Source organism: Acanthaster planci, linkage group LG02, assembly GCF_054643075.1.
Source record: "Acanthaster planci isolate LZ-2023a linkage group LG02, COTS_SCS, whole genome shotgun sequence".
Taxonomy (NCBI): Eukaryota; Metazoa; Echinodermata; class Asteroidea; order Valvatida; family Acanthasteridae; genus Acanthaster; species Acanthaster planci.
Genome location: NC_141778.1, coordinates 20,460,144 through 20,486,899, shown reverse-complemented (window position 1 = coordinate 20,486,899; position 26,756 = coordinate 20,460,144). Strand labels below are relative to the sequence as shown.

General features: G+C 39.1%; 1 protein-coding gene across 11 annotated transcripts in view; it reads right to left on the bottom strand.

The window, feature by feature from the left end:
- Positions 1–26,756, bottom strand: part of kidins220 (kinase D interacting substrate 220) — an 89,881-nt gene that overhangs the window by 24,166 nt on the left and 38,959 nt on the right. For 9 of the 11 annotated variants that reach the window (XM_022254440.2, XM_022254442.2, XM_022254441.2 and 6 more), the window contains 5 exons: positions 14,294–14,392; positions 13,448–13,546; positions 6,797–6,895; positions 984–1,082; positions 25–123 (listed from right to left, as the gene is read on the bottom strand). In XM_022254440.2, the coding sequence (XP_022110132.2) occupies positions 25–123; positions 984–1,082; positions 6,797–6,895; positions 13,448–13,546; positions 14,294–14,392 (495 nt within the window). Of the gene's footprint in view, positions 1–24; positions 124–983; positions 1,083–6,796; positions 6,896–13,447; positions 13,547–14,293; positions 14,393–16,634; positions 17,672–20,990; positions 21,423–26,756 lie in introns of those variants that run through there. The other 2 variants (XM_087132813.1, XM_022254443.2) reach the window with 2 other exon arrangements.

Genomic DNA, 26,756 nt, shown 5'->3' with positions numbered 1-26,756 from the left:
GCGATACAAACCTTAAGCACTTACCATGCCAGCTAGGTCTACATTGGCTCCGCTATGCAACAAGGCTTTCACGCACCCTACGTGACCCTTTCGTGCAGCCCATACAAGTCCAGTTGTTCCATACTACAAAGCAACATCGAGCAAAGGAATAAATGAATGCATCTTATGCCTTTCTTAATAATACCAGTGCAGGTTCAAAGGATTTCTTTAAATGCAAACACTCCGGTGCAATGTGCCTGATGAATTTATTCTAACAATGTTTGGCCAACCCTTTTTAATGGGGAAAAAACACATATTTGTAATACTTCTGGGACTTACAGTCACTTTTTTGGGGGGGGGAGAATTAATTTTTTCTTTCAAATCAGTTTCATGACTGAATAAAATGCTATGTAAAAATGTTGGGTTCGGGTGCAGTAAAAAAGTAAAAAAAAAAAAAAATCCTCCACATTTAACATACCACACATTCTGTTATGTTGTAATGTTCAGCTGTTCTGTCAAATACTGAATTATTTTCCACATACATGTACATTCTACTGGGTCTGTGGAACTTGCAGGAAGTCATTTGGGAGCTTGAAATGGGCTGCCGGCAGTAAAATTATGCAGTGAATGATGGAAATCCCGGCGGAGGGACTGATGCTCCAACAAAAATATCTGGATTCAAGTAAATGCATGTGGCACAGTCCTTAGGAATGATGGACTTTCGAATAGAAGAATGGCTGATCACAAAGAATGTTGACAGTGACCTAGAATTCATCAAAGGGAAGTCACAGAAAAATAGCTCCATCCTGCCCCAGACAGCTGTGAAAAGTTCAGGTAAACAATGTCATGCTTTCCATGACCTCTACATCTGTGGTCCCTGGTTCAAATCCAGCCATGGGCACTGCATTATGTAATTGTACATGCAGCCCAAGCGTCATATTCTGAGAATCCTTGGCTCGGTACCAGTAAAAAAAATTAGAAGTCAGAATGGGAACAGCAAGTACCTTATCAGCTGAGTTTGCCTTGGCTCCATGATTCAGTAGGCATTCTACAACACCAGTCTGGCCTCGGCCTGCTGCCCAGATAATTGGGGTGACACCATGCTGAAAAAAAACCCCAAACAACACTGAAACATAATACAGGGTTTGACAGGCACAAGAACAAAGAGAAAGACATCTTGACTGACAAAAGGAATCCAACATGAGGAAAGTAAATGCTAATAGAAGTTGTCAAATGTTACTTGCTACTTTTGTTAAAGGCACTGTCTGACAGAATATGAACATAGATTTCAAAGAATTTGTAAACGACACAAAGGAATGTTAAGATATATTATTGTCTCATTCCACTTCAAAAGCATGGAAGAAATCAAAATACAAATTAATTTTAATAAGACTTCTGTGATTTTTAAAACTCTTTCCACCTTTCTCTTCTTAAATCAGTTTCCAACTGCAGTCATGTTACTTACTGAACACACACGTATGATGAAACAACAACCTAAGCTATTTCAACCCCATTAGAGCCTTAAACATAACCAGTAAAAATGCGGTTATACTGTGCCAAGCCACATCTCTAGTACATGACCTCAGGTTTATGAGCTGTTCACTTGAATTCTATTCACTGTTTGACAAATTAATCAGTGAACAAGACTCCCAGATTCTAAATCAGATTTAGAACTAGTTTTCAACAGAAAATTATCCCTTTTAAACAGAAGCCTTTTCAGCTAGCACACAAAGGAAGGTCTTCTTACGTTCAAGCTCTTGACCGTGGGATTTAATAGCTTAGTGGAGTTTTGAATTTTATGAGCTGGCATGGTTTGACACAACACAACGCACACCTCTGTGTGGTCACTCTCGTCCATCTTTGGCTAAATTGGAAATGAAGTATTTAGGAGGGCCACTGCTGTATTATATTAGCAGCAGATCAGCATGGACCCATATGCACAGCAACCTGATCGGCCATGATTAAATCTTTGGGGTTTGGATTATACAGTCCCTCGCACCCTTGAGGTATCCATGCTTGCCTCTGAGGGTGCTCCAAGCTGGTTAAAATCTGTTTCTGATGGGTGTGACCCAGGGCAATTGACACTGCTGAGTATCTACCAACAAAGTTCTCACAGACAGAACTAAGTTTTCAGTAGCAGGTAGTATGACCTCATCCACTGAGACATTTGGCTTGGCTTGAAGAGCTGGATTTTATTAGGAATAGTGGCTGAGGATATTAGTACCTAGTCTTATTTTCTCAAACTGAAAAGTTTAAGAGAATCAATATTTTACATAGTATCCAGTGAAAAACAAAGCAAGTAACTAGCCAAAGAAAAATGAGTCAAATTTTGAACAAATTGCAATTATTACACTGTTAATCAACAGATACAATGCAATCTCAGCAAGCATAAATTGGATCTTGGCAACAACAGTAGAATTTTATTGTTTATTTCAAAAGGCAACAAGGGAAAGTACTGTAGGAGGCAAATACTGGTAGCCCGACAGTCCTGAATTCCTTGTGATAACGAAACTCTGTTTTTAATATGACAGGCTTGCAGCTTTTCAAACTCATGTTGCAATGACATGCTCAAAATGATAAGCAAAATCCTGACGGCCATGTGCAGTGCATTATGAATTTCTGTTGTGGTCGCACAGAAAGGGCACAGTGATCACACAAGTCAAAACAAATCATTACGCTCACTGAGCATGTGTAACAATGTCCAGGGGCAATGGCAATCCATCTGTGGTGGATGATGCGCTAAAGCTGAATAAACTAAAAGCAGTGCCAATGCCACCAGGGAATATCGAAAGTTTCTATAAGCTCAGGTTTCCACCTTGATAACCTTTTTCAAATAAAATACTAATAACCGTTTCATACCAAATTTATCTTCTTCAGTCACAAGGGAGAATTACACACTTTCCCCTGCTTATTCTTGCAGTTCTAAATAGCCTAAACATTGATGGAGAAAAGTGATTTAAATATTACGAGACAAGTGCAAGAACTACCTCAATTAACTTAGTACCAACACTACAAATCTATGCATCGTAAGGTGGAGGGTTCAAGTGATGTTCCCTGACGTCTTCACTGGATCAAAAGAAATACTTTCCAAAGGAAACTTTCAATTAAAAAGGACAAATAAACTTCCATCCCTAGAATTATTGACATATAGAATTTTAAAGAAATACTTTAAATAAATAAATTGCATCATGTCAGCAAAGCACCATGGTTTCTGAATGTAATGTTAAAGCATGGAGGAAGGAATAGACAAGGCACCAGGAAATAGAAATATTTTTATAAATTTTACTAAAAACCCTTGAGATTGCATCTTTGGGTTTCAATTAACCTTATTTGAAAATTTTGTTTTGCAATTTTAACCCATATTTTGATGCTTTTTGGTTTTATGCTCATGCAATTTGCATATTCATGAGCAGAACTACATGTATGACGTTATCCAAGGCACTGAATCTCAGTGTTGCACTGATTTGTGCACAGAAAATTTCTAGATTTTTTTAACCACTGCTATGGCAGATTTTATTCTCTTCGGTAATTTATTGCTGTGTAAGTATATGGCAATAATCCAACAAAAATCCTTTTCACAGTAATGTTCCCAGGTTGCAAATTTGGGATTCACAATTGGAAGATGAAAACATGCAACTTGGACCAAGTCTTCCTGGATTTACATCAAAGTAAAAGCGCCCTCACTTGTCCAGAAATGCCTGGTCAATTTTTGATGTTTGAAAAAGTGCACAATCCAGTTCACGTAACTCAAAAAAAGATGTAAAAGAGTCTTCATACATGGAAGAAGAGTACAGAGATAACCAAAAAGTGATTCTAAGAAAAATTCTTTTCCTGGTTCCTTTAATCAAAGTTTCCTTTATAACATTAGATTTAAAAAAAATGAACGAAGCAATCCAGTCAATCATTTGAAAGAATACATAAACACAGTGACAATCAATTTTAAAACAGAAACAGCTGCATGATGTCACTCTAAGCTTGATGCAGTCAGACATGCAAATTACTTCCATTGAGAATCCCATTGAAGTCCAAAGGAGCATTCCAGTGACGTCATCAGCCTGTGTCGATAATTTGGGTTGGAATGAGCACGCAGGCTAATGGACATGCTTTTAAAAACTCCAAGTTATCAGATTTCAGACAACATCCTCTCCCGAATAACTGAAAAACAGGGAGGCCATAGTGCAAAGACAAAAACAACTTCATGAATACTGCGCTACAGGCGGATGGCGAGAGAATTTTTTTCTTTTGAGATGTGTCCTTTATGGGTCACTGGATATCTCTGTAAATGCTGTATCTATCGATTGTCTGGAGCGTCTATGATATTGGGTTCTTGTGGTAATCTTTCTTGCTTGTCAGATTTGGCAGTGAGCGATGATGTAGGAATGTGGTTATTCAGCGGCTAATGTACACATTCGCTTTTCCGCATTGCAACTTGAGGGCAGTACAAGAGGGACGAAGGTGACATTTCAAAAGGCCCCTCATGTGATGAATGTTGCCACATCTCAAATGGTTTATAGCCGAACCCCAAAATAAATACACACATTCTTTTTGCTTTGCTTCAAAATGGCTGCGATGAATGAGCTCCACATGCACCTTTCCCCACAAAATATGAGATAATTTCTCGTGCCACTTTATTTCAGGAGAAAATCCACAGAAAGATTAACTTATTTTGAAAATTATACTCAGGATTCAATGAACAGCACTGTGCCCAGCCCTTGCTGATATTGGACTACAGTGATTTCAGAAACCATGAGAGCGAGTTGTATTTTGTGTGCATGCCTCTAGACTGAGTCAAAAACACATCTCTCTCAGAAGTAAAAACAAAACAACGGAGGTATGCAACGCATCATGATAAACCAATGATTTAAAGAAACAATGTTGTTCAACTCTTACGGAGACACTGATAAAACTTGTTCCCTCAACAAATGCGACAAGTCTTTTTTGAATGTGGATGCTTCTCTCTCCTTCCCTCCACCCTCAAAGACTCGACAGCTTACTAAGATCTATCACTTCGTCCCCATGGAAAACAGTCAAATCCTGTATTGGCCTACCACAGGCTTGATAAATATTAGTTCTGAATTCCTTATCCCTCCATTGGGAGAGATAAGCTGACTACTTTAACTATAGGGTATGGCTGATAGGTCTGAGCTGGGATTTAAGGGGGGGGGGAGACGGCGGTTCTTACTGGTAATGAGGTACATGTACATGTTCTAGTTTCCGAAACAGAATCATTTTAAGGTTTGTGTATGATACGAATACTAGATAAGGACAGATGAATACCCCAAGGTGAGAACCAACAAATAAAGGAAAATAAAAAAGGAAATGTGTATTTGGAACAATACTGGTGGTGTTGCTAGGCTCACCAAAAGCTGTCTCTGTAATCAGATCAGTAGCTTGTAGCATAGTGATTTGTGGCACTGCAGTGAACTACATGAATGAAACTGCAATGTGATGCTGATCAACCAAACAGTAATGTGTAACGGCAAATATCAAAGGTGAACCTCCATGCCAAAGCATACAGTGTAATTACAAATAATCGTTTTTTTTTTTTTCAAAAATACTTCCAGATGCTGAAATAACTGATCAACCATTCACACTCTACGTGTGCAGTCTGAAAAATGAATAATGAAATTCACATGGATTTCTACACAGGAGGCCTATCACCTACAAGTGCAAGGTTTGCCCGGCATTTACACAGCACCACATAAATTTGATTTGGTCATGGGGAAAGCCGCTTACTGGTTTTAATCAGCAGCCTGTCAGACCCACACGAGGGGACGCTGGACTCCAATTCTCCATGGCAAGCATAATTTACGAGGTTGTTTAACGTTTGGTATAATTCTCAGTGTTTACTGGCTTGAAATTGAGGACACTTGTATAAATATGCACTAACAGGGGCAGAGAGATTTCCACTGATTGGAGAGTGTTCATTTTAAGATTTAGTGCACAAATACTCAAAACAGTGAGAACGAGAGAGGTTCAACATTTTTGCCTGTACACATATACGTACTTCAGCTTAGCAATCTCAAACCTTATTGCTATAAATACACTAGGCAACAATTCATAACTGGCAGATTCTGTAGAATATTGTCATATTTGAGGCTAAGCCTGCCCTATCCATATTTTAAAGACCAAATTATAAACATGTACAATGTACATGTATATGTAGGGTCTATAATTGTACATGTTTAACAGTTTATTTCTTGTACTACTATACATACATGTACTGCAATAAAAAAAATTAAACCAAAACAAGAAAATGCAGTTAAACCTATTAACGGCTTCGATTACTGTATTATGCAATGTTAATCTTTTTTTATGTATAGAGAATGACATACCGATACCTGAGCCACAAGTACATGCACTGCAGATAAAAAGTTACAGCAAACTTGAAAAGATGTCAGGGACTGATGGCCTGTCTGACACATTACTTGTTACCTCTTTACGCAAGTTTGAGAGACTATCCATCAACTACTGGTCAATATTACCTGGTAGACAGGTTACCTGAGCTGAGGGTATACTGAATGGTGGTCAACAAATGGTGCTCACTCGAACTGCCCTTTACTGTGGGTATGTACTCGCTTGGTACATGTATGCACTCATGCTAAATGTGGCACCAAGGTACATTCAGTTAAATGAGTGACGGTTCCTTTTCAACAACCAAGAACCACCCTTTCACAGATTCTCAAATTTGAAAGGCAAAACTGTATGTATCCTTCGGCACTGGTGCCAAGTTAAGCTGGCATTGGGAGCTCGAAACAAAGGTCCACTATGTCAATATTGACAAATTTGGCAATGTGAGGAAATGGATAAAACCTACGTGTGCTTGCACATTGGGCGATGCTCCCCGCTCGAGTAGTTCCTCTGCAACATCTGCATGACCCTTGTAACTTGCCCACATTAATGCTGACCAGCCATTCTGAGAAGAAAAATGAGCAAACCATTTCAAAATTAAAATCAAGTTATCAAATCATTTCATTCATCCATAACCTTTTGGGCGTATGTAAAATCATATTAAAATCAGAGGATTGAGGACTGTCAGGGTTACAGAACAAGAACTTTAACCATCCAAAATTCTTCAAAATTTACCGGTAGGGTTTTAGATGATTTCGTAAGATTTAGGAAGGTACAGTTGTACAGTCCAGCATTGCTATACGTGACTCTCAATGCACTTTGAAAGTACACAGAATGTGGCAATGGTTAGCCACACTGCGGCTAAGTTGGGAAGATTAACAGACTCAGTACACAGTGAAATCAGCAAGACACTGCACAGGTCCTCTAAATAAAATATCTTGTGAACATGATCATGGCAATCGCTGTATAAGGAAAGGCGATATTACTACTGGTAAATAAACTATTCCGGCAAAGTCAGGACAATATACAGATACATGTATACCATACATGTAGAATCAGCAAAGCCAAGGGAACAACAGATTCTGTGGTATGGGTGTCATAGATACAGCTACAAATGTATGAGTAATTCAAGAGATTAAAAATCAAGCATACATTGTGCTTTAGTCATTTTCACGAGACAAAAAACTAAAATAAATGTTTGAGACTATCTGGTCCATTTTCTCAAGCCTATTAATTTCAAAGATTAACATAGAGATAAATATTTTTATAACTGTAACTCTCATGAGAAGTGTAATGCAGTTTTGGCTCTGAGCAAACATTCTATGATCAACAGAGACGCCCCAATCACGGCTGAAATCCTCCCAGGAGAAATCCAATGTTGTCATTGGTAGCCAAGTTCATGTGGCGACATTGATTAAATGGAATGCTGAACCCCATGTGCATCATTTCCACTTAGCAGGAAGTCGTATTTTCTGACCAGCAGAGGGAAGCATAAATTCAAGTTGACAAGCTCCCAGGGCATGTGGGGCTTAATTGTAGTTGTAACTCATGTCTAAATAGTTTCTATGTCATGTTGAGTTTTTTGCTTTATTAACATGACTGAAAACAGTTGGTAACAGCAGGTGATTAAAAATAAAGTTGATACAAGAGCAAAACAAAGCTGTAATTACATTTGAAAACAAAGGAACATATTTTACAGATTTCAACAATGGATTTGGATCTTCTCTGATACAATCCTTCAAGGACACAGACCGTGCTTTGAAAGAATTTGTGCAAATAATTTTAAGGGTTGACTTGGCTGGCACTCAAACCAGGGGCTTTTTTACTTGCAAGGGCTTGCTACTCAACCGGGACAGCCAGCTTGCAGAATTTGAAAAAAAAACCAAATATCACAGGTCAAATCTAACGACCTGTTTTAAGCCCCTGTTGTAAGAGACATTATGGCAAATAATCGTGTTAGATTAAAAAAAAATCATCTTGCTGATTTGATTATTGTGAAAGCAACCCCCCTCCCAAATCAACCCTTGAAAAGCAATGTGGGTAACTCAGTTTTGCAAAACAAGGAACCATGCTTGGAAGTACCCAATAACAAAGGTAGTTCTTTATCAGTCAAGGTCAGTGCACATGTATATGACTGAATACTATGTCAACGGTCATAAATGGGGGGGGGGCTGAAGCATGGCTTCATGCATTAATCCATGACCAAAAGTCGAATGGTTCTGATAAAATGACATGAAAACAAGTCAAGCGTATGTGAGTTGCATTATTAATAAACCTTGCTTGGGGGCAAATTAAGCATGACATCATGAACAAGCACCGCATGCATGCCAGTTGACATCTACAATGCATCCACATGTATTCACCGGGGAGGGTGGACATGCCACTTATTTATAGGTTGGAATAACAAGGGGACATTGAAAGTAACTTTTTCCTGGCCTTCAATTATCCACTCCAATTTCCAAAATAAATCCTAACCCAAATAAAACTGCATGGTGCTCATTTATTACTGTTTCAGGATCATTGTTGTTCCAACCAAAACTGACGATGTAAATGAAAATGGAGCAGGTAAATGGTCCAATACCAGAAAACAAGCCTTTTAGTTATTATCTTTATCCAGTTATGTTTCCTATTATAGCAAGTGATGTTCTATCACACAAAACTGTTAACTCTGTGTGAAAAGAAAATCTGTCAGTTGTCAAAAGCTACGCACAGTGCAATGCTGGGCATTCCACTCGTTTCAAATCCAAAATGCAAATTAGCCACTGAACGGAAGATCAGAAACGAAGGCTCACTACGTTGACGATGTCCTTCCTAACGAACCGTCTCTGCACTACGTGTACGTCCAAACTCTGCGCTAATTACACATTCTCTGACACATTCGCGGCCTCCCAGCAACAAACCCCCACAAGGTATGCAATTACGTTCCTGCTAGGCCTTAATGAAAGACTGACTTTATGGGCCTTGACGGTCAGTCTTGAAATTTCTTCCATTTTTCAGATGCCACTCGGAGGAATCAAAAGTGCATTCAGGTAACATGACACAGGCAGCGTTGCCATCAGCCATTAACACTTTGAAGACATGCATAACAGCCCTTGCAGTGAAAAATGAGAAATGAGTTTTAAAAATAAGGGCAGAATTTTATCACAGGTGGCAATCACAAGTAATCTAAATGGCAGAGGCATGCTTAGCAATAGTGCAATCATTTTGCCTGTCCTCTTCCAAAATGGCTAATTAAGAAAGTTCACACTAAAAGAGCAAAGTAGATGTGCATCAGTAGGACTAGAGCAAAGGACAGCAGAGCTTGGCAATTCCATGCAGAAGAGAAAAGCACAGTAGCACAGAAGCATTTAATTAGACACAGAAAAGAAGAGCCAGGAACAATATAACAATTAGATCAATGAGTTTCAAACAAAGCAAACAGAAGAGGACAGACAGTTCTAGAAACCATAGAGCTCTATGTAGAAACATATCCTCCCCTGAAAAAAACTACTGGTAAAAATAAGATAAAGCTACTCATATGTGCTCCTGAGATAACAACATGTTTATTTCAACAGCGAGACAGGCCCATCAGTGAGCTGTCAGAGTGGGCTGTTCTTTTCCTTAATTTTATCCTGTGGGTCTAAAATCAATACCCAAACCCATTTACCCTGGACAGTATAGCCACTAACAAGAGGAATATAACTGTTCTATGGTGAGATAATCTTTCAAACTCTTGCACTGCTGCTGATGAAACAGTTTACAGTTGGGCTTTGAGGTTGAGGATTTTACAAAGAGGATAATTGGCATTTTCCTGCACACAAGCAGACTGCTATTACCACTGATTGCCTGCAGGCTCCAACCCCTGGGAATAAAAATATGTTTCAGAGGTGTCTTGATCACCACACAGTGCCATCCGGTTTCAAGTCTGCCACAACTTCGACAGAATTTTGCATCAGAGTGATGTGAATTTTAACTTTGACTTTAACTTTTAATTTTTTTTTTCATTTTTTTTTTAAATCAAATGTTCTTGACTGTGACACCTGCCTCTGTATCAAATCTGAACAGGGTTCCTGCACCTAAAGGACAATTAAATTCCATGACCTTTCCTTGACTTTTCCATGACCAAATTATGAAAATCCATGACCCAATAATGCAATTTCTTGGACTCTTCTGACTTTTACAGTTGCGGACAAAATCATGCATTTTATGTACTCATTTCTGATAATCACACACAATGTTTAAAAAATTCCAATGACTTTTCCAGGTCTGGAAAACAAAACCAAATTTCCATGATTTTTTTCGTGACTTTTCCAGGCTGCGGGAACCCTGTCTGAAGCAGACAACCCACTGAAGAAAGCTCAGAGATCAAGTGGTGAGACATTTGCACTGGTATGCAGAAAATTACACATTATATGCTTGATTCCCATCTGCACAAGCTCGTGGAGTTTTCCCTTAACTGTGACACACTGGGTGTAGACTATTTTATTCACCATACACCCATGAGCGTAATTACAATGTACAGAATTTACATGTAATTGCAGTATTATGGTTAAATCATGCTGGTGCTGCAGGGAAATGTCCAATGTGAAAATGTTGTGTAGTTGATAATTTATGTTTATACGCACGGTCTCTGTACATGTGGCAGATTATGTAATGGTACCAAACACGATTCTGTGTGTGACTCGCGTTTGACCCCAGGCCACAGTGAATAAGAAGTCATGAATATTGTTGTTGTATGTGCGGGCAATTTCATGAAAGCTGACAATATTTCCAGTCATGTTTTGGAATTTCTTGTATTCAAAGATTAAGTAATGCTAAAAAGTCTACTTTAAGAAACTCATGTAATCAGAGATATTTCTAGAAGGATTGCAGACTATAAAATGTGGGCTTTAGCAGACAAGGACAGGAAAGACAGAAAGAGAGACAAACACAGCTAAGAGATTTGGAAGGTAATTCTACTGCAAGCGGGCTGTGAGAAGTCTCTGACTAGTGCACCATTTCAACCTGTGGTGGCGAGTCGTCTGTGGAGCGACACTTATAAGACAAGTTTGTCCAGACCAAGTGAAGTGCAGAGCTGAATTTTGTACTGGAAGAGACAGTTTGTGAACTGAATCCAGTTCCAGTTTGTGGGATCAAGTTTCCGTATTTGTGACGGTCATCACGCCCTCGCCATTTGGTCTTCAGCCTGGTCGTTCTTATTTGACATGGTCATTATCCCCATTGCAGCTTATTTTTTGCAGCGTCAAGGACTGAACTGTTTTTTGCCATCTGTGGAGTCCAGCGTTCTTCACTGTGGTGCCTTGCCAAGTTCTCGCCCGTAGGAACACCTTGTTTATATGATATATTCCTTATCATTCTAAACATACTTGTTTATTTTATCCTTAAATCAGTGCGATCTTATTTGATTTCTTTGTTGCGTCAGAGAAAATTCAAGAATCAGAATAATTAAATAGTTTGGATTTTTTCAGATCGTAACAATAATATCTGAGATTCCTTTGATGTTTATACATGTATGTTTGGCTCTTAAAATTGTGACGTCCATGTAAATTAAATATAACTTTTTTACCATCAACAATGCTGATAATTGGCTGTATTAAATTTAATTCAGTGAAATGAAGGCAATACATCTAATGGTGATTGATTGATATCGCCAACATCTTGGGTCCAACCCATTAGATAACACTTGGGCTGTTCATCAGCCATTTTAATGGTCTGGTGCAATAGTCCGTGACCCACCGGCTATTTATTTAGATAAATGAGATTATAACAAGTCCAGCAAAATAGGAATCTATGGCTCATTTAGCAGTTTGAGATGACGACAGGGTAAATCACAAGGGACGTAGGATGATGTCGGTTGGTGAAAATGCGAGGTGATGACTGGCATTGGAATTAAGTCCTTCAGCCAACTTGACTCCTGATTACTGGCTCAGTGCAGCGAGGAAAAGCCTCTTGTTGTCTATGAGAAGATGGAAGGTGATGTCTTTGCTTTTAGATAGAATGGTTAGATACAGGTAGTGGGGCTGGGGAGTCCATGCAAGAACAGCAGTTAGTGTCAGGTGACCACACACAATAGATACACTCATAGACACATATAGGTATGAACATATTTTCATTTGAATGTGCACAACCCTGTCCATTATGCACAGGAAGCCAGTGCATGCAGGCAAATGCAGTTCAAATGTCTGTCACATGTCTTTGCACTGAGTCCCTAGCCTCCACATGTTACTACTGCAGCCTCTATCTTCAACAGTCTATGTGCAGAATAATAAAAGACCAATAAGGGTCATTTGTGTCATTTACCCACACTCAGGTGTGCTCCTCTCATTTATGCACACTGTGTAGAAACTCAGTCATTGGCATTTTGCATATATGTATCACTCCACATGTGCCCTCTATTACCGGTATTACATAGCTTTAGTGAGTTGGCTATGTACCAACCTTTGAAAGTCCAGTATGGTGCCTATGGGTCTTGTGGATTGGCATTACGAGTGCAATATGTGAACATATCTCAAACAAGTAGACACGCGAATACAGAATAGCCAAAATGCCAATAATATCCACCAGAAAACAAGAAATCTATCAATTTAATTTTCTTTCAAGTCAAGGCTATCTCCACTACAACCTACATGTATGTAATGAATTCATCACTTCTAAGACAAAATCTGTTTACAGAGAATTTATGATGAACATTTTGAAAAGGCTTTCGAGCCAAGGTACCAGTAGAAATGCTCAGACAAATGCATTTTCAAACAAGACAAACAGGAAAGACTTTTGTCCATGTACCAGAAGGAAGTAGATTGGGTGAAGACTAATGCGGTAGATGTGGCAATGGAGGAGGGCACAAGGCAGCATATATCTTGCTAGTTAAGAGTGGTTCTGCACACAAACAGCAGTAAAGATGCTCTTGAAGGGATAATGGGCAGGCAGAGAGTCTCCTCTTACACGATTGGCATCTCTGCCCAAAATATAGGTCGCCATGTCGGGAGACACGGGAAGTACCATGTCGACAACCCGACAGCCTCTAACACAGCTATGCACCAGGGCAGGCAAACATCGCTTCCATTGACCTAAACCAGAAAACAGATGGACGAGGACGGCCGTGTACTATTACCAATCGATGTTGGCATGGGATACTTACAACATCTGTGTGGTCAATCTCTGCCCCCTTAGTGAGCAGCGCCTTGACTATGTCCAAGTGGCCTTCCTTGGAGGCGAAAATAAGGGCCGTCCATCTGTCCTGTGGAATTGTAATGAAAGATTGCAACCTAATTTGGAATCGCTTTCAAAATAGGTCTCTGATTGCATCCAATGCAGACGGCCTTAGAACTATGCATGCAGAAATTCCAAATTATTAAATGAAGCAACATGCTCCAATAATTGGAGCACTGTGGTTTTGCTTGTGCAGATTGTGTGATGAAATTTGTGGGCATTTTTTTTTGTTACACGAGGCTGGCAAGTGCCTCATTTGTTTGAAGCAAAAAAAAATTATTTTTCTCCTGTTTTGTTTGTGGTTTTTTACTTTTAACGGGAAAACAAAATTGTGCAAAACTGCATAACAATAATAAAATCCATTTTCTTAAAAAATGTGCTTGGATTACAATTCATTTTGTTTTAATTTTCACTAACAATATTACACCTCGTCTAAACACAACTGATCTATACCATCCTTTGCAATATTTTTTTGTTGTCACCAGTGTAGTGATACTAGTTGGTGCAGCATTGGAATTATTTGGTTCTTCGCTGTCTTGGAACTTGCTCGAAAATGACCTCTCCTGTTTTTCACTGTGCATGTACATCCATCAAAAAGATCCATCACAAGCGCCATTGTACTAGCTATTGAATTAAGAACCCATGCTCCTTTCCAGTCCATTTACTTGCATTTAATTCTAGAAGAGTTATGAAAGGGAAGTAGAGCAAGGCTATATGCTCAAACAAGAGAGAAAAAATCAAACATATCACACGATTTGAAATTCTAAACACCAACCTCATCTATGGCCTTGATGTCCGCTCCTCTGTCTAACAACTCCTGAACTAGTTCCAGTTTACCAGCCTGGGCAGCACACATTAGTGCAGTCTGTCCTCCCTTCAGATTTGCATGGAAACAAACAGACAAAAAAGAAGAAGACAAATTTAGACCTGACTCTTAAATATGCTATCAAAATTTCCAAGATATTCACAAGCAAGATTTCTTGGAAATTATCTCCAGGAAAAAATGACAGTGGCATTGTCAGAGGAAGAATTTATTTAGAAGTCACAGACAATTTGCAATGTTTGCCATACCAGGCTATGGTAAGCTAGCAGCAATCGCCAGGTCCTGGGGCCAAACATTCTGGAATACATCATCCAGCTTGGACGGCTCGGTGTGGCAAACAAGTTGACATACTACACATCAACCATATTTAATACAATTGTTCCCAGCACAAATCCAATGCTGACCAGGACACAGAGCTAGAGCAATTGCATGTACATATGCGGGTAAACTGCTATTAAATGAGTGCTTCCTGAACATGGACAGCCTCTGTATTTGTTCCATGAATCTACATGTACGGTACCATCAGTGGGAATAAAACAATGAGCCTCAACATCTGTGCTCTCTGAATTAAACCAGATGTCAAATGCATTAATTATCAATCACTGCTTTCTTTTGTGGACAAAATTTTGTGGGAATTGAGAGAAATATTTATAGGTCTGATGCAACTGACACTACACTGTCAACCAGGGAATCCTTTAACAGGTTTATGATTCAATTATCAAATCTTGTTAAAGCGTGGAAGTAGCCCAGTCCAATCTTGTTAGAAATCAATCAGGGAATCCAGTTGACTCCTACTTTATGTCAATAATTAGTTGACATGCTACTACATTGTCACTTTCAAAGAAGTGTGATACGTGAACCCAGTATGCACAACAATAAGTGCTCCATATCGTTAAAAAAAAACTTGATTTCTGAGGTGCATAGGTGTTAGTCTCATGATGGACCAAAAATTTTAGTCTTGAATCCATTTTAATCAAAACCATGGGCATAAATCGGGGGGGGGGGATATATCCCCTTCCCCTTTTTGAGGGGGGGATGGGATATTGAATCATCCCCCCAATTTTTTGTGATGAGCAAAAACATTAGAGCAGATTGTTAAGAATTTTCAGAATTTCCAAACGACTAAAATGTTTGCGATATCACTAAAAACGGAAAATAATTTCAAAAAGCCATAAATATACCATTGTGATGTAAGATTCTGAATGCATTCGATACACATTACAGGTGCACATCTTTCTCATGAACACTGCCCCCTATATAGTGTATATGGTGCCCCCTCCCCCCCTTTTAAATTTCCATGGCCGGGCAAGTCATCCCCCCCACCTTTACCCATCTCCCCAAGTTCTAACACAGATTGATGCCACTGACCAAAGTAATGCATCAAATCACTGAACTAACTGATACCCTTCAAAGTACTCCAAACACGTGGCGCACATGGGTAGACACTTGAAAATTGAAATTACATGCACTACTTAAAAAATTCCCTTAATCAATGCATGCACTTAAGGTTAAATAGGATTCCCTAAAAAGCCAGCATGATAAGCTTGCATTCCTCAAAAACTCTATTCTGTACTGTCCCAAGAAAATTACAAACACGCTCTTAATGTGCACGTATACATGCGTTCCATCAACACTGACAGCTGATTTCACAGTTCATAGGCAGGAGTGGTGCTCTGCCATTCGGCCTCAAACTGCAGTCTCAGGTACTTGGGGTGAATTGCAATTTAAAGGGAAACCACCGACAGGAATTGATTGAACAAAAATAACATGTCAGAACTTGCTTAACGTGCACACAAGGGTTTACGTTTTTGTCAGAAAAAAAAATATTGGCCTGAGATGGGCAACTTAAACACCTTCATCTCCATGGTATATAACACAAAACTTACATATCCCCCCAAAAAAAGAAAGTGACATACATGTGTATTAAGATTTTATTCTTAAACTACGTTTAACTGCCACTAATATCCACTGAACTATGACTTCATGTACATTTTACACTCCATTTCCTCCCCTTCAACTGACTTGAACCAATGCACCAGGAGGACACAACATTAAAAAAATGTTTCACTGACTGATTGTGTGATTTGTGACTGAGTGACATCAATGCATTGGTTCATAAATCACATACATGCACATGTACAGTCTCTGCTCAATGCATATTACCCATGTATTCTTACTACTAGTCTTTCTTTTCTGAACTTGAGAATGATAAGGTTAAATGACAAAGTTCTCACCACAATTGTTAAATTGTTTGCTATTTAAGTGGCTCTATGTTTTAAGCAACATACCATACCTCAAACCAGAAACTCTCATCCCATGCTATATCCATGTGGCTCTTAACACAATCGCGGAGTCTGATGCTGAAGAAATATAAACAACCATCATGCCCCAGAGATGCCTTAAATCAACAACATTTATTTCCCCACACAGCTCAAACACCACCATTCACCAGTTTGCTGAATGAATCGTCTGTGCTGGCAATTGCTCCACAACCAGTTCCAAGTCAACAGATGCGTGTTTGATCATGACACCTGTTTGCTGACAGTTAACATTCCTTCCCAAGGCACAGCTCTCATTCCTTATGGCAATGTCAAAAGGTCTATTCAACACCAATGTGAAGTTCTACTGTTGAATTTTCATCCTCTCATCAATGCAGAAAGCCATGTATACAAAGAGATTTTTCACACTAAATGAGCAGGACAGATTTTTTTTTTTACACATTCTCTGTAAACCGATGCTGCCCTTCCAAATCAGTATACAAGCAAAACATCCTGGACAGTTAAAGCTGCAAAAGCTCAACTCTCCTACAAGAATTCTCCTGTTTGCCCAACCACACTTGGAGTATCAAAGGCACCCATTACAGTGTAATAAATCTATCTTCGTTATCAAACACGTTGAGCAATGGAACACAAGTTTCAACAATGCATCTCAAACAATCCGACAAATATGAAGAAAATAACTTTCAATGAAACATCCACGTCAGTCCCCCCGAGGTTCACGTCCATTCTTGCAGGGAACTGGCTCAAGAGAGAACACATTCCAACAGGCCATTGCTGATGAAAATCATCTCGAATCCAAGAATCCTGCGTCTCAAATCACCTGCTCGCCTGCTGGACGTGATGTGGTATACAGAGTAGTTTTACTAGCTGCGCTTCCATACTTACACCGGGGCAATCAGTGCCCAGAGTGCAAATAAAACTCAAAGGCAGGTTCAACACTCCACCGTCTTAGTACCACACAATCCAAACAACTGGCCGGGACCTTTTTAAGGGCTCAGGAGGGACCAAACGCATGAAGGCACCCCCACACATCTCCAACCAGAAGTACCAGCTCGTAACTCTTTGGCAAATGACCGTGCTCTGATCAAAGATTATCTATTCTCTTCGGGGAAATTATTTACAGCAGCTAGAAGAAGTGACTGGGGCCCCCATGGTTTAATCAAACCGAGTGATATCAGACTGTCACGGAGAACAGCAAGCTGCGCAGCACTGGTAACCTGATCGTTTGCATCCGCGAGACTTACATGTATTCGCTCTCGAGCCGAGCAGGGAATGATAATTAATACACTCTAATGGAAGCTCAGTCCACACGTTAAGAAAGCACTGTACACCACTTGCAGCAGCCTGCCATGTCAAGTACATCTACTCATTTACCAGTAATGGTTTATTAATGATTGAATTAATGGTGCCCTACATGGTATCGAGTGAACACTACAATAGCTTGATAAAGAGAACACAACACTGGAAATACACCTGATACCCAGAGGTGAAGAAGTCTCATGGGCAAGCCAACATGTTTTGCATGATCAGACTAATATAAGTTTCAGCTTTCTTAAGATGAGCACGTACATGTACATATGCAAGCTTAATATACCTGTACATGAATCCTTTAAATGCTTACATGTATATGACAAATGAATTGACAATAACCTAAATGGTGTCCAACAAACGGTAAGCTGGTTCCGGTACATGTAGTTTGTTGAAGGAGATCATGACACCAAACTTGTAGCTGATGAAGGGAAGCACCAGTAGTCTCCTGGATAAGCTTGTATATGTACATAACCGAATGCAACAAACTTTAATAGTCTTGAGGCTAGTTTATTTTCAGAATTTTTGGTTTAGTATGCATTAGAAAGAGTAAAGTGAACTGTTTGTTTTGATTAGCAGGGTATATCACTCAATTTGGCATCCTATTGAGAATGGGCATTACTTGTGTGAACAACATCAAGGGATATCCAATTGGTTTTCACATGTATACAATGTGTAAGATTCCTTTTGAGGCCTTTTATTCAAAGAAGCTCTGGTGACTGCCAAGTCATTTTGTGAAATCAGGTAAGACATGCATGTACATGTATTAGTTCTTGCTTTTCCAGGCGGGAGAGATACAAGTGTATTTACAGGTAATACATGTGCACGTAGATGTGCACTGCCTCCAGTCAGAGGATGAAAAGATGTCTGTACATGTACCAATGTGTATTCTGGATTGGTTCCAGATTGCCCTGTATAATGCCCAGGTGTCACTCAGACATTCTAATTGCAGTTTGTTCTTATATCTAACATATTTATGCTTACTGGTATCCGTAGAATTACTGAGATATTGTTTATATAATGTTCGTTTCTGCCTTATAGATTTTAATAGCGCCATCATCCATGAATTAACATTAGTATTTATAAGTGATGTTCTACGGTAACTCTCTTATAAAGTATACATTTGTCAAATAAATAGTTTAGCTTTTGTATGAAAATTGTATAACATCCATCAACATTATTAGTCAACAGTACAAAGTTCCAGTCAGTGTTAATTCGTTCCCAAGGTTATTCATATTTGAGGGGCAAATGTACATTCATTACAAAGTTACATTCATACTGCAGGTATTTATGGCAAGACCTGTAAATGTTCTACAAGTCAGTGCAAGTTGGGGTTTTGCTTATATCTCAAACGCAATCTTCTGCGCTGATGACATGACATGATGTGCTTGTACTAGTATTGCATGAGAATGTGGGTGATGACTACAATATGAGCTTTAAAACCCGAACAAGCAAGGGGGTCATCTGCTTCTCTGAGAATGTGCTGACCTCACATCCTGACAGGATGCATGTGACTGCAGGTGCCTACTGCTCAGACAAATACATGTACATGTACATACAGTCTCAGTTCTAGACATAGCCTCAGTACCTTTCAGCTCAGTGCAGAGTACTTTCATCTTACTCTAGGCCGAATGAAGCTGTACTCATCAAAAGATGATGCTATACTGGAGTTTCTACTTTGATCTCTTTCAGACCTGCTTTAATTTCAACGAACCTTCATAAAACTGAGTAAATTGACAAATGCCATTAAAAACCAGACATAAGTTACACAATGCTTCATTCAAAATCCATGATATAAAAAAACACCCTGAAAATTACACCCGTTTTTATGTGTCGAAAGTACAAAGACAAAAAGGACAAAAAAGACAAGCACTAGCACAACGGAATCTGTTTCAGCTCAATCTTAATTCAAACGAAAACATGTACCAGCATCAGTACAGAAATACCACAACATGCTTTAGCAAGATATGATATACTTGTTTTGAGTTACATGTACCTTTGGTGTTTATTCAAGTAGTACATGTACACCACTTCATAGAACTGTGCCATTGATTTTGTCCGAAAGAGATAAGAAAGACTGAAGGCTGTAGACATTACGCCTTGAACTACTCTTGACGATTTTCGTAGGGAAAGATATCCTTGGCTCATCATAGAGAAAGAATAATGGAAGATCAATGAAGCTAATATTTGCGCTTGCTGGAGGGAGTAACGACAGCTGCACAAGTGAATTAACATCATTGGGTTTAAATGAGCGACTGCTGTGCCTTTGCTTTGATCTCCAGTGGCAGATACACAGGAACTTGTCCCTTGGTTATTTTGCATTGGCAACAGGGCTTTCTATTGTATCCGGATTCTTTAAAACCCCCGTATCGTGTTGGAAGGCAGTTGCTCTATGCTGAACCTCCTGAGGCAGAGTGGGACCCTTCAGGACATTTGCGGGATCATGAATTTTGCACTGCAGACTCTAATCAGTAGCTACCATTTCTGAGGCACGTACACACACTGTGCATGACATAATCGAATCAAACTCAATTTTCCAAGCACATATTCTCCACAGGCTTTCTTTCTACCAAAATCCAAGGATGATATGCGTTACATACACACAAATACAGCACCATCTCAGTACATAAAGATCTCCAGTGCAGTTGAAAGATCATCAAAAACTTGCATTATACAAAAAGTGTGGTGCATGTATTACGAGAGGCACACGGACCTATATGTACGTTTATATTATAAATGATATAAATGCTTTTCAATTTACACTCTGTGAAATCCCACAAGAATAATATACTAATCTTGCCCAAATGTATATAATACATGTACACGTATGGAGACCTTATAGAACAGAACAAGCCAGGATCATCTAGGCTAAAATGAATTTAAAAAAACAAAAATAAAACACCAAAATAAAAAAACCTACAATCTTTTGTAAACTGATTCCTTTTCTAAAGTAAAAATATAAACTGATTAATTGTATCAACTTTGTGGCCATTTTTGTTTTCTCATTATAACAGACAAAAACAAACAACACCCCTTAGATATATTTTTACTTTTACATGTACCTCCAACAAGGTGTAATCATCATCTGCTGACCACGGAAACAAACTAAATGATGCAGAGTGAGAAGCTTCTAGAAGAGAAGACATTCTGACAATGACTTTTTGACTTCAATGGCGATCAAAGAACTTCAGGGCACACAAAGCAGCCAGGAGGGCACTGATAATGTCCACTTGGTATACAGGGAAGCTTTCTGCCCACAGCACCAGCACAATGATGAACACCCACTCTAATCTCTTTTCATGGTGCATGTGTACATGTACATGTAAATGTAGCTCTGGAGTGGACTTCAATGTGCTCCACAATATTCGCTCAGGCAAGCCTGTTACTTGCTGATGATTCACAACCAGACTAACCATAAGGGCACACTTTGTATGTCCATTCAGTGGGTGTCGGAGCTCTACTGAATGGTAACTACACACACAGGCCAGTCACCAGAACGATGATGAAAACACTACCTGTCTATGATTATAGACCAGCACAGCTTGTGATAAAAATAAAACAGTCGTTATATTTATTATCTACGCAAGTTGGGTCACAAATGACATTTATCTATCTTGAAGTCCAACATTGGCTCTGCGGCTGACATCAGCGGCAGCCAAAACAAAGCTTCTGAGTTGACCTCAACAAACTCCCTTATCTGACTGCAAGGTTTATCCAAAACTTTGTGGCTTTTTAATTGTTTTGTAACACAGGTATCAGCACAGATCAATCACTTGACAGACAACCTATAAGGACAAAAATTTGTTTGAATCATTCTCTTTGGAATGCATAAAAATATTGTAATGGGTTTCCTGAATGCAGAAAGCCCCACGCTGATACTTGGTTTTCTGAGAAAATGTCAATGCGGGGTAGAATAGATTAAACATTTTTTTTTTAATTAAGAATGGAAGGTTAACAAGTACTCATACCACAACATTCTCACTATTCATTGCTGAAAACCTTAAAACTGTGTAGTCAAATGAAGGTATTTCATTTGAAGCATTAAACATACATACTTGGTTTTCTGAGCTACACGTAAGTTAAATCTTAGCCTTATTGTTCTCACCAAACAAAAGAAAAAACAAGTGGATGCAATACCCTGGTCGGGTACAGCAAACAACAGAATTGCTGTTTATTTAAATGCATCATCATTGACAACTGTTTCCATGATGCAACTGCAAGTCTTAATTATTGCAGCATAACTCATATGTTCAAATGTAGGGAAGTTACAGTGATCAGACTGTGAAAAGGTCACATGGTACCTTGCAAGTACCGGTACATGTAATTGTGTATTAAACATAGTAATTTCCGAAAATACCCATGCATTTTATGGTAGTTGTACACGCAAGAGAATCGGATGACATTTTCAGCAGCACTGTGGACAATTGAGGAAACTCGTTACATTTTTAGAGTTGTAAGATTCAGTGACCTTTGCAATTTGCACAGCGATTACCTCTGAGTTCGTCAATGCAAATTAATTTCCTCCCCCTTGTACCCAGCATCATCCAATTACAGGTCTGAACAGGCTTCAAATAATAGGATGATTGGTGTAATTACTAGGCTTCTACACCATTTCAGATCCTTTTACTAATTTAAGCTCAAGTTAATCACTCAACAAAATCCTATTAGCAAATGAGCATTAACTGTTTCACAACAGTGTTCCTATTATGACATATACCCAGAGAGTGTGATCGGGATCCAGTGTCCATGTTTAACAAACATGTACATGTACTACACATAATGTACTGGTATACATGTGTAAAAAATCCCCCATCCCATCAAACTCAACCCAACTCCTGTGCTAGCAGTTTTGCTAAGAAAGAAGCTTCATTTATTAAATTGGTAAAGTGTGTGGAAACGACGCTTTAGTTCAAACAGGGGGTACCCGAACTGTACCGCATCAATACAGGAATGTGTCCTTACACACAAGTACTACTGGGACTCCTGTTGGACATCCCCTCTATCTTGAAGCTGGCTACACCCCTCAGGTCAAAGCTCACAATGCAATTTTAATGCTGAAATTCCTGAATCCTCCACTGTTCACACACATGTAATCTTTCATACAGCCTGTGGGTTTGGGTTTTAACATTGAGCCATTTCCAAGTTTCCATTTCCTTTGTGTTTTTTTTCTTTTTAATTTCCCCAAGTCTCCCGAAGCCCATCTCAACAACACCAACTGACATCTATAACTGAACCTGAATTTTCTTCACAACCCCCTTAATCCCCTAATGCCATTTGAAAGGGGCATCTCAAGACTTCCTCATCGCCCTGCAGAAGTGAAGACAGAAGTCCCCAGAGCACGTGCGACAAAAACAGTCGGCTGGTATTGATTTTCCTTCTTTGTTTAAAGGAAGATGACTGGCTCCAATCAAACTAAATGCAATTGTGCCCGCACAGTTGGTCAGAAAAGGGAGGAATTAATTAGACACCTTTTTGGTTTGTGTACACACAGGATTATGGATAAAACCTATACATAATTGTGGACTGACAGGTGTTATTAATGTGTTTAAATGCTGGCTTGAAAAAAAAAAATCAATACTTCTTACAATGTCAGAACTGAAGTTTTAAGACAATATTGACGGCAAGAATTGTAGGCCCGTGCTAGCTGTTTATTATTAATACCTATGTATTTCAGTTGCAGTAGACCTAGTTGTATTTCATTTTTATGTCTTCTGGGTTTCATTTTTTTACAGTACTGAGCAATGGATTGTACAGCATGAAAAGATTGTAAGTGCCCGTAGGACCTCATCTCTGTGGACAATTTCAAAACAACCTTAGGTAAAGCATTCCTCACCCACGTTTCAACCCCTACCCGCACTTCTATGGGCACTTTTAGAAAATGGAGAAAATGAATGACTGGATATGAAATTCTGACTTCTAGTACAAGCCTCTCGATAACTGGAGACACTCTGGAAATTACTTCAACAGCTGCGGGCAGTCTCACCTGTACCTTCCTGTGAAGCCTACACTGTGAACATGCATACTACGTGTACTGTACATACAAGCAGTCAGCATTCATATGAATCCCCTTTTGACCATAGCCTGTCATTAATTCCACAGCAGTTAATAACTCAAAAAGTGCCCATCAAACAGACTTCCTTTTTTTTGGGGAAGTTAAAGCTGCAGTATTGCGGTCTGCGACACCATCTTCTCACATGGGTATCTCTCGAATCAGCAATGTTCACTGGCCACCGGAATTTACGGAACTTGTTAGGAGCCTGCAGGAATGTCAACTGCCAGGCGATCGCATGCCTGAACCCAGCACACAGTCCCCACACTCACCTTTCACGTCATGAAATGACTTGTAACTTCATCAGTGACTACAGAGACAAAAATTCAACCATTCATCATTTGTATCCTTCACTGCACTTTTAATTTGCATCCAATTTAAGCCAAGGTGGGAGTATATAAATTACAATCTATCTGTGGTATAGTTGCGTACACAACCTTCCCCATTCCTTCCCATATACTGGCCCATAACATTTCATATCTGATCTTCCTTCAGGCTAATGTAACTCCACCTAAACTATCCTTTGAATCCGAAATGCTCAATCAAAATCCATCAGTTTTGCATTCCCAAAATCATTTCGTTTATTGATGTAATTATATGTGCCTCCTGTTGGGCATAGTGTTTTTTCCTTCTACCCTCCAACATCTTTAACCTTGACTAGAAACCTACCTACTGCCGAGGCTATTAGGCACTACAAATGACAAAAGATAATTACACTTCAGCAAGCTAAACCCACCCAAATCAATTATGCATATCTTATCAAAACTATGCTGACTTAAACAACAACTTCAGATCAGACAAATCGGTAACTAAGAAAAACACACACACACAAAACAAAGTCTGAGAGCCAAACGGGACTACTATACGTATTTCGGTTCAACCTCAGGCAAACTATGGTAGAACTCAATTATCAACAGAGTTGTGCTAGCACTAGGAAATTCATCATCCTGTGATGATTCGGAAATGAAATGGATAATTTACACAAATGAAATCACGAGTGCACAGAAGAAAGAATTCATTGAATTTAGTGAGGTTCCCTGCTTACTGCATTAAATAAATCATGAAACCGTCAGGTTAATCCACTGTGATGTCTTTCCAGATGTGCATTTTTTGGAGAAAAAAAAAACTTTTCTCTGAAGGCAAAAGTGTGACTTGCAAAATACGGACCTTAAATTAAATGTTTTGACAAGTTTTACCTGAAAAAAACAAGGTATGCTATGCTTGCACATATATAATCAATTGTACCGCCTCCTTCCTTAATATGGACCATGCAGGAAAAAGAATCAAAACAGAAAAACAGCAACGCATGCACATAGGCAGCCGGAGATTTCCAGAATGTGATCTTCTTTATCAGGGATGGTGCCCGGGAAATGCAAGTCAAATGAAAAGCTGGCATTGGTTAAATCAATATATGTCATCTCTGGAACTGAAACAAATGTACATGTACAAGGCTTGCCGTGGGTGGTACAGGTACGGTATGCACGCTGGGGAGTGATCAGTCATAACGTAGCTGCTCCATACGTGTGCATGTATATGTTCGTGTACACTCTTTGCATGTGTTGTGTATGATTATTGGTGGCGACATTAAAAATTGTTCTGATGCACGTTTCATCCATAACAACATGCAGTCAATGAGATTTCTTCCTTGCTTGATCTTCATGAATTCAATTCATCGGTTGTACCACGAAGTGACATATTGTAGATGGCTGTTGCACCACGAACTGATGAATCGTGTGTACAAAGTTGGGATGGTACTCACCTCATGGTGCACCAAAACTATCCTATACATCACTTTATGGTGAAATAAACAAAATGTATGGTAGAACTCTAATTGAAAGATAAGATCTGATCTTTCAGGACTGATTGTCAAAGCCTCATAATCCCAATGGTTGGTTAGGCCCACAGTTGAATTTCAGAAAGCTGGCACTAATTTGGGGGGTGTCATAAATTCTTTTACTAAAAAACCCCATTAAACAATACATTTTCTACATCTATAAAACATGGCATCAGTTCACTCGATTGACATGCATTTATTAACATCACAATAAAAATGAAGGCAGTACTGCATGCATCACAATAAAAAGAAAAACTGTGTGCTTTAACTGCAATCACCATTTGCATTTCCACTGGAGAAAAATTCAAAGATTTACAATTAGGAACTGCATACATGTATGTGTATTAATTCCGGTCAAGGGGTCAGATTTCCTTAACCACTCAGAAATGAAGAAATGGGTGACCTGAAATGCCTCAGAATGCTTCACCCACCGCACAACTGGTTATGTTAATTAACTGTTGTTACTACATATATATCCCAACATGTAAATTCATGCAGGTATATACAGCATTGTGAGATACATACATACATGTACATTAATTAGTTTAACCTTGAAGAGCAGACAATGGCAAAATGCCAGGGTTTTTACACCATTATTCTAATAAAGGGACTTGGCATTCAATTAACAGGCAGTTTATTATTCTACATGTACTGACTGATATATGAGGTCCCTAGTGCATGTCAACATATCCACCCTGAGGCACTATGAATGACTAGAAAAGGGTCTTACATGTACAAGTCTGTATTTCCTGAGGCTGAAGGCCAAGGGTAATAGGACATTTGTAGAAAAAGGGAAACAGGAATACCTGTACTGTATATCAAAGGAAAATACACCTCACATATGTGAGGGGGCATGGATGTGCACCAGTAACCAAATTATAACGTACCTGTAACTTTGTTTAAAATATAGAATATGAAAAGAAACTTTTCAGGCTGTTATGGCTC